The sequence below is a fragment of the Sparus aurata genome, chromosome 5, assembly GCF_900880675.1.
Source record: "Sparus aurata chromosome 5, fSpaAur1.1, whole genome shotgun sequence".
Lineage (NCBI taxonomy): Eukaryota > Metazoa > Chordata > Actinopteri > Spariformes > Sparidae > Sparus > Sparus aurata.
In genome coordinates, this window is record NC_044191.1 from 20,697,959 (window position 1) to 20,715,490 (window position 17,532).

At 39.6% G+C, this 17,532-nt stretch overlaps 1 protein-coding gene across 36 annotated transcripts in view; it reads left to right on the forward strand.

The window, feature by feature from the left end:
- The first annotated feature begins 756 nt into the window (after positions 1–756).
- Positions 757–17,532, forward strand: part of camk2b1 (calcium/calmodulin-dependent protein kinase (CaM kinase) II beta 1) — a 73,104-nt gene continuing 56,328 nt past the window's right edge. For 11 of the 36 annotated variants that reach the window (XM_030417080.1, XM_030417090.1, XM_030417096.1 and 8 more), the window contains exons 1-2: positions 757–1,134; positions 10,237–10,331. In XM_030417080.1, coding sequence (XP_030272940.1) covers positions 1,073–1,134; positions 10,237–10,331 — 157 coding nt within the window. In that variant the 5' untranslated portion in view covers positions 757–1,072. The remainder of the gene's footprint in view (positions 1,135–10,236; positions 10,332–17,532) is intronic. The other 25 variants (XM_030417095.1, XM_030417097.1, XM_030417102.1 and 22 more) reach the window with 5 other exon arrangements.

Sequence of the window (17,532 nt, forward strand, 5' to 3'; positions counted from 1 at the left end):
TTAGACAGCTGCAGTTTTTTCCAGTCGATTAATACATTTTTTATGAACGGTTTCATTGTTTCTCAACAGCGAAATAAAATAATTCTTCACAATGTTCTCGATGGTGAAAATGTCTAAACATTGTTCCTTATTTTTATTGGTTTATTGTGTACTCTGCCTTGCTAACCAGCTAGCTCCCTCACGTAACTTAAAGAATTAACTCTTATACATGCAAATTATATCAATATGGTCATGCATGGTGTGGATGAATAAATGCATTAGTTTGGTTGGTAATGCATAACTTACTGTAGTAATATATTACTGACATATTATTAGTTCTGCATAATATTAGTCCCGTTCCCATTAAAATAAATATTAGTGTAATGCCTCACGTTACCCCCAACACTGGCTGTGTTACATAATATATGTACACACTTTACATATTATAAGATTTGTATCAAATATTTTTTCTTACTCTAATCGAGGGTCTAAGGAGAGAGGGTGTTGTTCATTGTACAGACTGTGATTGTGATTTTGGGCTACATAAATAAAATTGATGTGATTTGATGTAGATACATTTGTTGGTTATATAGTTTATTCAGTCATGAAAAAGAGAGTTTGTCTATTCAGTTCGCTTAGGCATAAAAAGAAATGAAGATTTTCTCTTTGTGATTAAAATGTCTTCCCCAAAAATCACATAGTGCACATTTAGATAATCATTTTAATATGAAAATATGCGTTTTATTCTGAAAATCCCAGCCGGAACTCGCTGTGCTCTGGTCGGGCAGCTTGAATCACGGGTCTGTTGGGCTGAGCGCGCGGGTAGCTGTCAGATAGTGGAGAGAGACAGAGACAGAGACAGACAGAGACACCCACCCTGGTCGCTTCGTCTTGTCCGTATCCAGCCCTCCTTCATTCGGCGCCTCCGACAGGCCACCTCACCGCTCCCACGGCCGTCTAGCTGCTGGGCGGACCTTATTTTTTTATTTATTTTTTTTTTAATAAGTTTGAACGCACATTTTAGCGCAAAAAGGAGCCCGCACATTTTCCCCCGGAGCTGTCAAAGTAGAAGAAGCCGAGAGACGGGAGCGACATGGCCACGACAACCTGTACGCGATTCACAGACGAGTACCAGCTTTACGAGGAGCTGGGGAAGTGAGTATGGCTCTGTTGTACTGTGTTTTTGGGCGGCTTCGAGTGGGAAGAGATGAAGTGTGATGTGGATAAACAGCAGGAGGCTCGTTTTCAAGGCAGTGCAGCGCAGAGCTGAGCGACTCTGCAGGCCAGCAGCAGTGCTGTACGTGTGTGTGTGTGTGCGTGCGTACGTGTGTGTGTGCTTTTTCGGGATGACAGCTCTCAAAATACGCTGCTCTGTGTGTTTGTGTGTGTGTGTGTTTGTGCGTGCGTGTGTGTGTCTCTGACAGATGCCTGCTCTTCTCAGAGTATTTCCCCATGTGTCTTCTCTATAATCTTCACAAAACACTGCAGCAGTATTGACAACGTGTGCAGTTTTAATAAGTTGTTTAGAAGTTTAAATCCAGAGAAACGTGGTTGTGCTTTTGTTTTCATTTTGTCATTATTTTTTTTTCTTCAAAGTAAGAGTCGTGTGACCTTAAGAGAGAGAGCGAGAACGAGAGCAATGATTCATAGATCAGATATGGTGAATGTGCATGACACGAAAGTATGCTTTTGCACACATGACAGTTTCTGAGTGGTTTCACCAGATATCCTCCTGAACAATTACTTCATGTCCTGTGCAAAGCTACAAAACAAAAGATCTGCACATTAAGTGCATTCTTGTGGTCTCACAGTCACATTTTACAGGCCATTCAGATCGCTTTTTGTTGTCTTTTTAACACTTTATTAGCATTTGACCTATTTTTCCCTCTTCCAGCATCTATTAAAAGTCCTGAAGGTGCCATATAGATGTGCCCGCTTTTTGTTTAATACAAGAAGTGTGTCTGTGACAGCTCAGTCTTCCTTAGGAAGCTTTTTTAGCAGCGCTGTGGTGGCAGATAACACCAGATAAGACTTGGAGCGGCCGCTAAATGACTCCCATCTATCTCTGCTCATGAAGCCAAATTAACTGTAACACACATATTTTATAAGATGTAATGACTTTACACACACACACACACACACACACACACACACAATTCCTGCTCATAAAAAATTAACTCAGTCATAATTTAAAACGACGCTGCAAATATTCCTGCAAAATGGTTTAAAAAGGCATTATAGCTAATACTTTTAGTTAAAGGGGCACTGTAGTTTTGATGATTAAATTCAAACTTTTTAAACATTTTAATATTTAGAATATTAATGAGGCAATAATACCAACTCAGAAATGTTATTTTTTCCGTAACTGAATACACAACCTGTTCTCAGAGGAAAATAAGGTCAACACAGCAATGTCTGAAGCTAGAAAGGTGGCAGGGTCCGCCAGATATAAACAAAGTAAAACAGTATGCAGTTGTGTTGTCCTTTAAGGTCAGTTTGTTTATTCCGTGTATCATTTGTATTATTAATGAATGCCGCCCTTGAGCCATAGGACATTGAAAAATAGCAGTGTGGATGTTTCAGTGTCATGACTCATTCAATTCTGTCTCTATTCTTTATAAACAACAACCAAACTATGTATATATCTATACCATTAAGGAAGGAAAAAAGATAAAAACGAGTAGTAATAATTTCACTCAAAAGTGATGTTATATCATAAAATGAACTAAAGGTCAGCCAGGTCACCAAACTCACTTCGGAGCACTGAACAGGCTGTTTAAGTCTCAATATTGCGACTTTAATCTATTCTTAGGCAGGTAAGGGGAACAATGGAGAAATCGCTCCTCATCGGGCGTTCATTGTTTACACTGCTGCGGTAGCGTGCCTTGCATCTCGCTGGTGTTGTTTGATGTCATGCATGTCAAGTGTTATGTGCTGATAGCTTGATTGGCCCTGTGCCATTTTACCAGCCACCGCTTTGATGAAAACTGCAACCACAACAAAATACAAACTAAAATATCTAAAGTACAGAGTACAGTATATGTTGTATCCATTTGTGGGTTTTTGTGGAATACAGGTTGGACTCTGTTGTCATTTTGAGAAACATAGTGAAAGGTTCTAATTTACTTTAACAAACGGAGGATGTGTAATCCTTTGCCGTGGGTTTCTTTGCACTAATATATTTGACCTTGATTGTGAATAGCAGTGATGATGAAGAGGCTTTTGTTTTTCCATCAGGGCTGTTAGCATGTTGTTTTATTATCTGAGGCCTGACTACTCACTGGTGAAGTGATTAACAAGTTAAACACTCGCACAGTGACAACAATGGTAGAGTATTCAATGAAGGATTAAGTGCCAACCTTTCTTTTGTTTGTAATTTCTTGTGTATGTTCCCACTTACCTTTGCCCCACCCTCTCTACTTCCACTTAAATTGGTGGTTTGCTGTGTATCCAAGGGGACCTTCTGATAACCCCTCGTGAATGAGCATATATTTTTTGCTTGACTATTTGTTGAGTTAAAGCTCTCAATCGAGTTTGCATTTCCCTAGCATTTTATCAAATGCAAGGTTAGAAAACCTCTGAAACAGCAGTGAGACTATTTGTAGACACACTTTTGGAAGTTGTTTTATGTGGAGCTGTAGTCAACCAAAGAAAACAAGACAGGACAGAGACAGTGGAGATATCTAATAAACAATTTATGTGTCAGTAAAAGTGCAGAGTTTACGAACTCCGATACAGTAGGCAGTGGTATGCACCTTTGGTTTGTGATCAGCCAATAAGCATAGAGAAGAAGAAGAAGAAGGTACTGGTGCACCCCTACCTTGCAACCCACTACGTAAAAGCCACAGGGGACCTTAAACATTCACCCAATTTCTCTTGACAGGCATTTTGAAAGAGTTGGCTCGCGGACTGCTGGTATCGATCCACTCTTGTTGAGCTTGTACTGTTAGCGGTGAAAACAGTCTGTCGCCATCAAAAACAAACTTCATCCAATCAGCTTTTCTGTTCTTTGACACTGTGTCAGTTAATCTTGGATTAATAGATTAGGTCAGGCTTGGCAGTCTTCAGTCTTGGGTTGGACGAGTTGACAGTTTTGAAAATGGGGTTATAATAAACATACCATTATTAAAACAAAAATATAGTAAATTACATTTGAATATTATTTGTATTTATTATTTAATGTTATTTCTAAGACAATATAGCACTAAAAAATGAAGTATGTTAGGCCATCATGTCCTTCCTGCCCCAAAACAAAAGTGTATAGATAAACCAATCAACCGACCAACCAGTGTGTGTCTTGAACAAATCTTGATGGCAGCTCATCTGACATCTCATCTCTTCAAAGGAAGGTTAACTAATCTGTTTGTAGCTAGTCAAAAAACATTATTGGATTTTGAATAAATAAATAGTTTTATTACAGGATTTATAAAATGAAATAGTCTTTTCATGTACCAACACTAATTGAGAAGTAGCTTAAAAAGATATAATATCCCTGTGAAAAGAGGGCGGCAGCTAGTGAGCTCGTCACAGGCACTGTGTTGTAATCTTTAAACAACAGCTCTGTTTTTAGCTTTACTCCGTCATATTTTGGTGAAAGAATACTGAAAGTAAGGATAGATGGCAGAGAGGTGAACGGGGCTGTAATTAATTGAGAAGTTAATAGGACTTTTTTTCTTCTTTGTCATGAAACTGGGTCACCATCATAATACACTGTACTGTTGTGAATCCAAGCTGGCTTCAGCTGCTGTCCTCAGTGAAGTGCTAGCTGAAATGTTTATAGAGCTACCCTTCAAGCCTACAGTAGGAGAGTATTTCATACTCAAAGCATATGTTTTGGTGGGGCAGTAATTTAGTGAGATATATGAAAACTACCCAGATAAACAGACTGATTTATGATATTGCATTCATGCTCGTTTCATCCCATAAGTAATAAATATTGTCTGCAGAGAAGGTTTTGCATGTCTGGCTCCAATATATCAAAAAACCCAGGGAGACTTCATGTTCCTGGCCCCCGATTAAAAAATACATTGTGAAGAAGGCAACAGATCAAATGTGTAGGCCTCGCTGCATTCACATAAATCTTAGCTTCAACACAATATGCTCCAGTTAAAAGCTCTGAGTGGCTTTGAAGCTCTTTACGAGAGAGAGAGAGAGAGAGAGAGAGGGGGACTAATCTGTCCGCCATGCACTGCAAAATATCTTTTATAGACCAATTTTATTATTCATCCAGCCACAAAAAGCTTGGAGGAAGGAGCGCAGGTGAAGGGCTCGGCATCCTCATATTATCGCTCTCTGTACCTTGGTAATACTAATCCAACATCTGAGGGCAGCTAATGGTTGTGTGCTCAGTCTCTAACGGTGTCACTGTCTTCGCAGGGCTTGTGACATTAATGTGTCGTTACTTTGCTTTAGCATGTTTTTACCATTCATTGCAAAATCATATCAACCATGCTTTACTACAAACACCACAGCATGCTTTAGCGATTATGTCCAGTATGTATGAGTTTCATAGTAAATTGGCAGGATCTCATGATTATTTTCATCCGATGCCAAACAGTTATTTTACTGATTTACCGTTTAGTTAGGGCTGGGCAATATATGGATATTATATCATTACCTTATGATACAAGACTAAATACTGTCCTACATTTTGGATATTGTCCTATCATGTTACGCCGTGAGTGTAGTCTTTTCCTTGTTTTAAAGGCTGCATTACAGTTCACACAATACTGATTTTGTCACCCAGTCCTTTCATTTATGAAGTGCTACTGAGGAAATGTCAAAATATAGAGATATTGTGTATCCGATATAGCCTAAAAATGTTGCAATATTATTTTAATGCTATATGTCTCAGCCCTACTTTTAGTCTACGAAATGTGAAAATATGTGAAAAATGCTCATCACAGTTTCCCACAGCCAAAGATGACATCCTTAAAATTGCTCCTTTTGCCCAACCAACAGTCCAAAACCTAAAGACTATTCACATACTGTCTTAAAAGCAGCACATCCTTACATTTAAAAAGATGGAACTAGCAAATGTTTGACATAATTGCTTGAGAAATAAGGCTAGCACAAGGCAGTTAGCAACATATTTGACTCTTCAATTAAGCGACTAATCATTACAGCTTTATTGCTAAAACACTGCTATGATATGATATTTGTTACAAAAATTTGTTTATCAGAGCCCGACTGATAAAGGATTTTTAGGCCGATACCGATATAAATAATTGGTGATTTAAAAAATCCGATATATCAGCTGATTTGACCAGGTCAAAATGATCTACCAACATAGAAAATATGAAACATCAATTTATTTATACATACACTGAGTATACTTTATATAACACAATGCATAACTGATATTGAGAGAGCAATATAACCCTTGGTATTGCACATAAAATTGACAGCAGTAATGCACATAGGTGACAAGCAGCCATCATTATTGCCCACAGTTTACACACCGGGAGCTGGAGGTTTTCTCCATAAACTTTTTGGATGCCTGAAAAATGTCCTCTCTCCGCGTACAATCTCTCTCCGCGTGCAATCTTTCATCATCAGTAATGTTAATACCTCCTCTTTTGCAGTCATAGCTGTAAACACCATCCAAACTAAAATGCACAACTGGGCTGTATCGCTGGTGTCTGTAAACTCGTCTAATTGCAGTGAGAAACACTTGCAGTCTGCAATGTCTCTCCGAAGCTGCTGTGTCAACTCCTCAGCCATTGCTTCACAACTCTGTGTAACTGTACTTCTTGATAGCTGTACTTCTTTGATTGATGATTAAATTTCTAGTTTGTTTTTAAAATCCCGAAACAAGGAGTCAGCTGCCTCAGCGAAGGCCTCTTTCATCATCTCTCCATCTGGGAAGGACTTCTTATGCTTAATGATAGAGTGACTCACCCGTAACGATGCTTCGGTGTCAGCCTTTGCTTGTGAATTCTGCAGTGTGAAAAACGACTGTTGTCCGACTAACTGTGATTTTAGTTCTCTCACCTTTCTCTTTCTCAGCTCACTTTTCTGAGGGAAGTCAGTGTTGTACTTTTTATAAACAGTTCGAAAGTGCCTCTCAACATTCCCCTTCTTCGGAATAGCGATGGTAGTTTGACAAATCAGACAAATGCACATTTTTTATATCCCTTCTTTTGTTGATATCAATTAAAGCCACTAACCAGGTCACTTAACTTGCTTGTGTTTTGCAGTAGCTATTGCATTTTCGCATGCATGGTAGGGGTGTGCCAAAATCTCGATACTACGATATATCGCGATATTTCGTCTTGAGGTACGTTATCGATACACTGGTGCCAAAAATCGATATTTAAAAATGTAAAAAAAATAAAATAAATAATAATAATAATATTTTTTTTTTTTTTTTTTTTTTTTTGGCCCACCACCACCTCTCTTCGGAGGAGAGGACAGCTTTATCTTTATTCAAACATAGGTATACAACCAAATAAAATTTAAAAAATGGTTTAAGTAGCTCTTAAACCCACACATATAGATATTTAATGATAGTTGTAGTCAGTGTGTGTGTTAAGAAGAGACACTGTGCAATATACTCTTTGTTTACTTGGCTGTCATTCATATGAAATTGATTGACAATGTTTTGTAATTCCTTTGACATGGATTCAGTGCAGTCAATAAATTCAGAATTTCTTCAGTGACACAGATATCGTGATGTATTGTGCATGAAATTCCTTGCAATATATCGATTATCGCAGAATCGCTGTATCGTGATATTATCGTTATCGTGGGCAAAATATCGTGATAGTATCGTATCGCGAGGTACCTGGTGATACCCAGCCCTAATGCATGGTGACCCGTGACCCGTACAAGAAGAGATCTCAGACTGGCCTGTACGTCACTCAGGTGGCATAGACTCGGAAAATAGACTCATTTTCCTACCGCTTAATCTGAAAACTAAATTGGAATGTCATGCAATCTACCCGCACTACCTTTGCGATCTACTGGTCATCACGATCGATGTATTGCGCACCCCTGTTGTAGAGTGCCCTCTGATGGACAAACTATGCAACACCAACACTCATAACATAGTTGAAGGGTGTTTCGTCTGTTTTTATTTTATTGTTTAAATATTTATTTATCGGCTGTTATAAATGCAAATACTGATTTTGTAAAATGCCTAATATCGGCTGATAATAATAAATAATAAAAATAATAAATCGGTCGGGCTCTAGCTTTTATATATATATATATATATATATATTATCTCCCATATTTACTCGAAAATATGTTCTTCAAGTGTGGGATTCTGTCTGTTGCAGCATTGCATATTAGTTGAGTCTTTTAGATTTTAATAATCAAATATATCATATAGCTTCTTACATTTTAATAGTAGTCCTCACAAACGAGATCACGATTTGAATTCCTCATAATGAATTATAATCCACATGGGAGGATTTTTTTATTCCCAGGAACTATAACAAGAACAGTCACACAGCCTTAGATATAGCTTCCTGTCACAGTTACTCACTGAGATAAACACACTCAAAGGGCACCTCTCAGAAGTCTGTCCTTTTGTCACACAGCTGCTCCAGAGAAGTCTACAACAGCTAATAGAGCTCCTGAAAACACAGTTAGACTTGAAGCTTTTGAGCATAGATTTACAAATCTTACAGCCTGTAATTCCTCCACACCACAGGAACCTTGTGAGACCGTAACATCACACCACAAGCCCAGAGTGATCAGGTTACAAAACCCTTCACTGCTAAAGGCCCTGATGTTTTTCAAAAATAATCTGAGGTCCTTAAATCTCTACATGTCCGCCTTCTGGGTGTCAGACCTGACTTCGAAAAGCAATGATTCATGACACGTTACCTAATTTAACTGTGTGTGTGTGTTAAAGCATATTTAGCCCTGACGATAGACACTTACCTCACGGAGTGTGAACTTTCCAGGCACAGCTGTGGTGTCAGTAACATTTGCGTTTGTTTGTGTGCGTGTGTGGCTGGTGTTGCCCATGCAGTGCCTCTACACAACTGTGTGTCAGTGACTTTCACGGTGCACATGGTCAATAAAGAAAAACACTTACTAAGCGTGTTGATTTTTCACCCACTACACTATACCACAGAGCCCCGATCCTGAGATGGGACATTTCAGACTCGCTTCAGCTTGTTGTTGTTTTTATTGTTGCTTAAATAGTATTGAAATACTTTTTGAATTCTACTGGGTTTTGTGTCTCCACGTAGATATTTCTCCCAGTGTCTGCTCATCTAAGTCTCAGGTCAGCTGGTCTTTCACCTTTAACCCTGACCTTGTTGGTTGTCTGTAACTGCCTTAGTGTGGAGGCAGACCAGTGGCACCAGCAGGGTTCAGTGTTTTTTTTTTTCTCACTTCAGAAAAACTTCTTGTCCAAAGACAAACAACAGACTTAAATCAACTGTCATGTTGTCAGATTTCATTGATCAAATGTATATTTCTGAAGGAGGAAAACCACTGACATTAGATCTGTATAAATATCAGTTTACATTTAACATAACAGGCCTGGTTAAGGCTGTGAAGCCAGTTCTCTGAAGAGTGGAGAAATGTCTGTCATCACTTTTTATAAAAGGGAAATGCTCAAATGTGTGTTGAGGCTAAATGTAACATTTTTGTGGCCAAATACATCCAGATAATCAGTGTTTAAAAGTCTAAATTTCATTAAAATTTTGAGTTATATTTTGCAAAAATTGGCTGAGAGAACAAACATTGAAGTTAGATGAAGTGGCTGTAAGACATCGTGCTTTAGTTTTGTGCTTGATGTGAGTGCTTGATGTGAGTGTGTGCATTGTAGCAGGTTTTTCAAGGTAATGAACCTTCTCACTAATTGGTAGCCCATTTCAGCAAACGGCACATGTGTGCGTGTTATTTAGAATATGCTGACGGTCTATTGGGATCCTCACCGGGGCCTTTTAAGCAGACATATTCTGGCAGCGTAGTCTTAATGTAGCTCAGCACAGTTAACATGTGAGCAAGTGACATCAGGTCTATTCCATGTTGGGACTGGAAAAATGCTAGCTGTGCAGAAAATGTTCTCGGCAAAACCATAGCCACAGTCATTAACTTGGCTGAGGTCATTCACCACTTTCTTTGTCATTCATTAGGAAGTTGCAGGTGTGCTGAAGGTATTTTTCCATTACAGGATGATGAATAATGCAATTAAGAGAAGCTCAGAAATATTACATCCACTAGACTTTAAATATCAACCTGTTTTTTTTTTTCTTCAAAAGCATAGTTAATGTTTTTTTCTCTGTTTTACAGGGGGGCCTTTTCAGTGGTGCGCAGGTGTGTTAAGCTGTGCACAGGACAGGAGTATGCCGCAAAAATAATCAACACCAAAAAGTTATCTGCAAGAGGTAAGCGCAACCATATTTCTGGATTTTTCATCATAGGTGTTGTTAATTCCATCAAAGCACAACACATACTAGAACTGAGACCAATGTGTGCTGTACCCTGAGGCGCAGAAACAAAAACAGTCTTGCTCAATTTCACTGGTACCTCGCTTATTAAAAGCACAATGTGTAACAATAAAAGAATGACTAATTCGCTCATAGTTTCTCTGTCCCAGTGGTCACCTCCACACCTACAGTGTAGACAGTTATATAAGTGAGATCTAACAGCAATTACCCTCTCAGATGGTGTTGTGTAGGACAACATTTATCACACTGGGGTCTGTGTATGAGAAAAGGACAATGGAACAGTTGCAGAAGCTTGTGACAGCAAAGTAGAGTCATAGCTGGTATTGTACTGTGATGGCCCAACACTGGGCTCTTCTGAACACCAGGTTCCCCTCTTTCATTGTCCTGCTTCTGAATTATACTTAGCATTTTGGTTGATGGATTTAATTCTGTGTCATACACTTATTTCAACTTGGGTGTCAAAGTTTCCAGGAGATGCATGGTTGACACAGGGCTGGGATTCTCGCCCCCCTTGGAACTGGTGGTTATAGCAGGAGGCTTCTGAAAAGAAGTGGATGTGTGACGTGATGTGTCACAAAGGAAGCACATTTTGAAATTTATTTTTTGCTCAGCCAAACAGCAGCCCTCCCCTCACAGAGTTCAGTGCCAATTGCACCCTGCAGTATAGATGGAATCAGGGCAAACACAAGAAAATATTAGAAGCAGCATGTATATCATTTTAAAGTTCACATGAGAGTCTTATACTTCATCATAGCTCAGCTTGAAAATGAGCCTTTAGGCTAAATCATTCACATTCACAATCATTTACATTATCTGGATATTAATCGATGTGTATTGTCCCTGATGAATCGACGATGTTTGTTGGACATCTGACTCAAACAAAAACAATTAGTCAATTAGTCAGTAACGCAGTAGATGAAAATCAGCCTGTGGGTACTTGTCTGTGGCATTACACAACTATTTCTGATATTGTATAAATGACATATATAAACTAGGGCTGCTTACTAAAAATCCATGATTGATTGATGGAGAAGACCTGAAGTAGACTCACATTTTGTCAGTCAAATCATTGCACCTTTTTTATTTTTTAGCTGCATCGTTGTTGCTCCTCCTGGTGATTTGCCATTAAAGGATAACTTATTGGTGAGAGGAACACTGTGAAAGAATGAAGACTCTCAGTTTTGAGGTCTTTGATATGAATTACTTTTAATTTTAGCAAGTTAAGCTCCTTCCACACTCATTTTAAATAACTCTGCATGAACCAGCTGAATGTTTGTAAAATGTAATATAATTCTCATCTATTTAATAATGTAATGCAATAATGTTTTATATATGATCATACAGTAATGTATTATGAAATAAAAAAAGATCTTTTAAGTACCTTAATTAGTGTCACATGCTGTGCAGCCAGTAACTGTTTAAGCCAAGGCTAAATGCCACGACCATGAAGACCATTCCAGCAGCACTGGTCGCTGTAGCTCTCCACACCACCACTTGCTTAGTGTAAATCTCTTGCTGCCCCTTCAGCCTCGTAACTAGAGCCCCTCCGCTGAGGCCATGCCAGGTGGCACCACACTGACACTTGACTGTTACCCTGCCTTCATACGTGCACACGTGCGTGCACACACACACACACACACACACACACACACACACACACAGATTGGGCGTGTGTGAGAATGTTGAGCGAGGTGGAACAGGCATTTTAACAGGCATTAGCAGAGGGCATCAACCTAGGACGTAGAAAGTTTTGGTCTTAATTATGACCGCATGATTTGTCAAATAGCCTCGATGTGTCGATTATATTTTCTTTTTTTTTATATATTACAGTGTCACCAACATATGTGTAATATTTAAGATGCCTTACTCTGTATGTTGTGATGATGTGAACCACGGGAGTTTCCCTTCAGGTTGAGGTAGTGTGTGCTTCTGTCCTTCAGAACAATTGGAAACAGTGTAATGATAAAAAATAGGATGTTGTAATGCACTTTCGGTATTGTTTTTCATCATGCTATTTCCAGCTACAGCAGATATTTGGCCAAAATTAATTTTGCTACCTTCACTGAAAAAGCAAGCGATTACAGACAAATGTTTGTTTGTTTGTTGACAAATATACATGATAAACAGACCAGTGTTTCTCAACTGTTTCAGCTTTCTTATTAAGCAATGACCAAAAACTGCAGTGCTTTACTTAACTTTGAAGTGGCTGTAATCGCCTTGGAGCTTCATACTGAGTTCATTGTTCAGATGTCTGGCTACAACTTTACTCTTAGGTTCATTCTTGCGTCGTTTCCAGCAATTGTTTTTTTTTTTTTTTTTTGGGCGAAAAAATCTCTTCAAACCAACTGCTCACAAGGTGTTTTGCACCAAACAGTGGACAAATTAGCTGGTGAATATAGTGGAGCATCAGTTATTGCAGGTTTAAATGGTTCTGCTATCCTAATTTGATCCATTCTTAACCTTTATAAGTGAATGTGATGCTTGTTTAGATTTTATTTTTTTCACTACAAATCGTCACTGCTACAACATTAGTTTCAAAACTAAACAGAGTAACTTATATCAGGATTATACTTTATATTAAAACATAGAAATTAAAGATTACAAACAACTATTTGTAAAATCTCCATTGTTAGCTGGGTGCAGTGTACCATCGTGTCTGGCACCATTTATGCCACTCTTGTCACATTTTGACTATATGTCAGTGCAAGCGAGCAGCAATTAATGAGATTAAACCCATCTACGATTATCCCGGTGCTATTAGCAGGGGGCTAACAGTTAATCCCTGCGATTGGCTTGATGAGAACTAAAGCAGCACATACTCACACACACACACACACACACACACACGTACACACACAAAATAAATGATTCACCTATAGGTTGTACTATCATTAGACCTATACATTTCACTCTAGCTATCAGGGAGTGCAGGTGGTTGCAGCTTCCCACCATATTTCTGAGGCACAGCATAATCTCCCTGCTTCTACATTTGATAAAAGGACTGATCTGACCTGACTGGGTGGTGCGCGATGCTTGTGCTGCACTCCTTACTAATGGATGAGCCCCGTTATGTGAAACAGAAGAGCAATTTTAGAGCCGGCAGAGCTGCTGCATACTACCTCTACTTCAGGACCTATTTATAGCTCCATGACCTATCTGACATGGGCTGCCTCAGCCAGGTTTCATGGCAGTCACAATGACTTGCAGCTCTACTTTAGAAGTGGGATTTGGTTAAGGTCGCTTTGTTGTTGTCATATCTCTCAGGCAGCAGCAGGTAAGGTCAGTGAGCTCAGAGTCCTGGTTGCAGCAACTTTGAGAGGAGCGTTTGTTTAGGACTGGCAGATGGAGATGGTAGCGGAGGGGAGGGAGGGGTCATGCGAGAAAAGGCACCCCAGGCACTTGGCAGCTGAGGGCCATGCGCCTGTACGCCTACATGCCTTTAGCACGGGACTCTCATCTGACTCCCTCTCTCTCTCTGACGTACACACACACACACACACACACACACTCAGACACACAAACACACAGATATTCAGACAGCCATAGCAGAGGAGCTGAGACTGTGATGCACTCAGTCAACTGCACAGTGAACTCTCTCAATGATCCATTACAGCTCCAACAAGAAAAGACTAAAGATTTCTTGCTTGTAGTAGTCTAAATACTTGAAGCCATGATGATTCACTGACTCAAAAGCTGTGGATACCACTGGGTTATGATATCAAAAGAAGCATTTAAAGATAATCATAGCTGTGGCCCAGTTGTGAGTGCATGTGTGTGAAAGTTAGGAAGGGTGAGATGCAGTAAGATGGAATATCGCACATAATAATACATACCGATACGCAGCGAGGATTCCCCTCTGTGTCGAACATCTTCCTACTACCCCACCCTTGCAGCCGCAAAACGCTTAATGCCAATCCAACACATGTCAACAGAAAATGTAGGACAGGTCTGCTGGGCACGGCCTTTCAACCAATCACAGAGCTTGTTTATTGGCAGTGATCTCTGGACAGGGGTTTGCCAGAGGTTGCTGTATGGCCTTATAATTTATCGTGATAGAGCAGTGGTGCTTGTGTGTGTCTGTACGTGGTGTTTGAGATCCACCTGCAATGCAGTACAGCAGTGATCTGACCTGGTTTGGCCGGCCATCTTTGTGTCAATGTCAAATAACCAGGACAGATGTAGTCACCTCAGTTCAGTGTTTTAAACCTTAGTATTAAGCCTTATTATAAAATCAAATCAATTTAACTGTAATTACACATATGAGTAAATCCCGATTTCTTAGTAATCCTGATCCACACTTTTTTTTAATCAGCAATACCCTTCTTCTTCCACAAGGCGTTTGGGGATGTCCTGTAGTTCTTTGGAAACATTGATCAACAATTCTCAACCTTTTTTTACATTTAGTCCAATTAGCTAAAAGATAAAGGATGATGCTGCATACAGTGTCGCCTTCTAACTAAATCCTGATCCTGACATTGTGATATAGATTCCTCCCCAAGAGTCAAGCTTCACCTTGACTTTGAAGTCTTGCCCTACCATTACTGTAAAATGTAAAGGAAATACAGTGTTGCCTATCTCTTGACTTAAACATGGCTGCTTCCTGACCCTTCGGACCGCAATGCAGTTCATACTCAACATTTCCCTACTGGCAAGAGTCAAATGTTCCGAACACCGGTTATATCTGGCCGTCTTTGTACATCTCCTCCTCTCTTGAGACCTAAGCCCTCACTGGTGATGATTAACCCAAATTCATTCCTCTCCTCTCCTCTCCTCTCTGCTCCTCCAACGTATAGATGCCCACATACTTCACTGAAACCTGTCTGTAGCTCGCACATTGAAAACGCGGTGCTTATGTTCATCTCTGCAACCCATCTCCTCCTGCTTGTCAACTTTTTCTCCACTTTCATTCTCCTTTCCCTCTGGACCAGTCCTCAGCCTCCTCCCCTTTCTCTCCCTCCTCCTCTTTTCTTATTTACCCTGCTACATCAGAAGCACAGGATTGGTATCTGACTGACTGACTGTTTGAGCGCCTGACTAAATGAATGTTTGACTGACTCACTGAGCTCCAAAGCAGCCTGTATTACCACTCTTACTTGGCCACAGTTGCAGACCAAGCAAACCAATTATAGTAAGCACCATGCATCTGAAGTCCAGGTTAGGTTTGATCCCACTTGTGTTTACTTGTTGTTTCAAAGAGAAGCAAACACTTTTAACCTCAAGGTGTAGGCGGGCATTATTGAATGTTTACTTTTTAATTGTCCACCGTTGTGTGTATTTTGATGCTTCAAAAGCAGTTCAAAACTTCTATAACATTTTGTTGACGGATTAAACTTATATACAAATTTACATAGTGTTGTTGGGAGGCACCGATAGACAGATACCAGTGCTTAAAATAACAACATAGCCGATGGTCGAAATATTTACATAGCCTTATAAACTGATGGCACGAATTGATATCTCATGAATGTGCCAGCGAAAACTCTGATGTGACACGACAGATATCCTTCAGCCAACTGCTATCAGTGTCATCCTTTTTGCGGATAGGCTGACGGCACTCAACAAGGGGGATGTCAGCTGATTTCGATGTTATGCTGATGGATTGGTGCTTCTCTGGTGTGTTTACCTCACCACTGGTCCTTTAGTTATGCTCTGCTGTGAATGTCAGAACTAGCTATCACACACAAGCCAGTCTACCATCATCTATCAGTTCACCAGTTCGTCCGTCCATCCGTCTATCCATCCCTTTTCTGTCTATTTGTACATGCAGCCAACCAAGCTCGGTCTGAGTGATACATGATATAGATCTTGGATGTTTTTAAATCTCCTCAAAAGCACTTCATGAATGCTTTGTCTGGGCAACACAATGTTATAAAATAACATTTTTGACCAAATACCTCAATATCAATCCTGTGACAATATTGTAGGGATGACTATTGGTACCTTGACAAAATATTAACGAAGTGAGATTTTTGATACGTAATAATCAGTAATGTGGATAATATAACAAGCAGGTAACATGTTAGAACAAGTAGAGCAGTCTGTTATGTTCAGAAAACAACATCACTTTACTGTAATGCAGCCTTTAAAACAAGGACAAGTCTAAAGTTATGCTGTCTCACAGTATAAGGGCATACAAAATTAGACAATATATAGTCTAATTTCATGATATCATTTGAATATAGATGTATTAATTAATGATTTATCCATTCAACCACTCACCCATTTCTATTCTCAGCATGTACACAATCCAAAGCAAACACTGACTAGCTGACTATCTTTATTCAGAGCTACAGTGGTGGCAACATCAAATAAGACTATGATACCATCTTGACGATTCATCCACTGCTATCTCCGCTTAAACGCGCACACCTCCCCTCACCCTAAGGTTACCCCACAGTACGGACAGATGTGCAGTCTTTATAGGAAGAGCAGTCATTACAAGAGGGTCTGCTGGGGCAGATCTGTCGTTCGCAGTGTTGGCTGTAAGTTTATCTCACATTGACCCACTCAGCCTTATAGAGCTGGGATAAAGGACCTGAGTGGCGACCTTCCTTTACAAAGGAGGTTGTATGTCTCAACATAAGTCGATCTCCAGCTGTAAATCTTGTCTTTGACCTACACGGTTTCCACCCCTAAAGGATCTTAAGCTGAGGCAAAGCTAGAAAGAAGCACAATTAATTGTATATATCAGTTTTCTTTTATTTGTGGTGCCCATGCCTTCTGCTAAACAAATATTCTTGTGTCAGTATTATTGAAATAAATGATTTATATAGTGGCTTCGCTTTAAATCTCATTATGTTGATGAGAGAGTGAATGTCTTCCTTAAATAGATTTTAAACGACAAAAACGAAAAACAATTAATACTTTCTTTACGTTTATCAGTTAAATATCCTATTCCAGACTTCGCTCATGAAGTCCTTCAAAGACATGGAGATAACAAAGGCTCAGTCTGGCCATCTGGTAGTCTAAGCTAAGATGAACCATTGCGCTTTACTCAGAGCCAATTCTGTACTTGCAGAGTAATGTCAGCAGATGCCACTGACAGAATGTAATGCGATGCTTGTGCTTATGACATGTTTCCACCATTTGACATTGTAGTATGATGGATAACATATCTGGGAGTGTTCAACAGATCGGA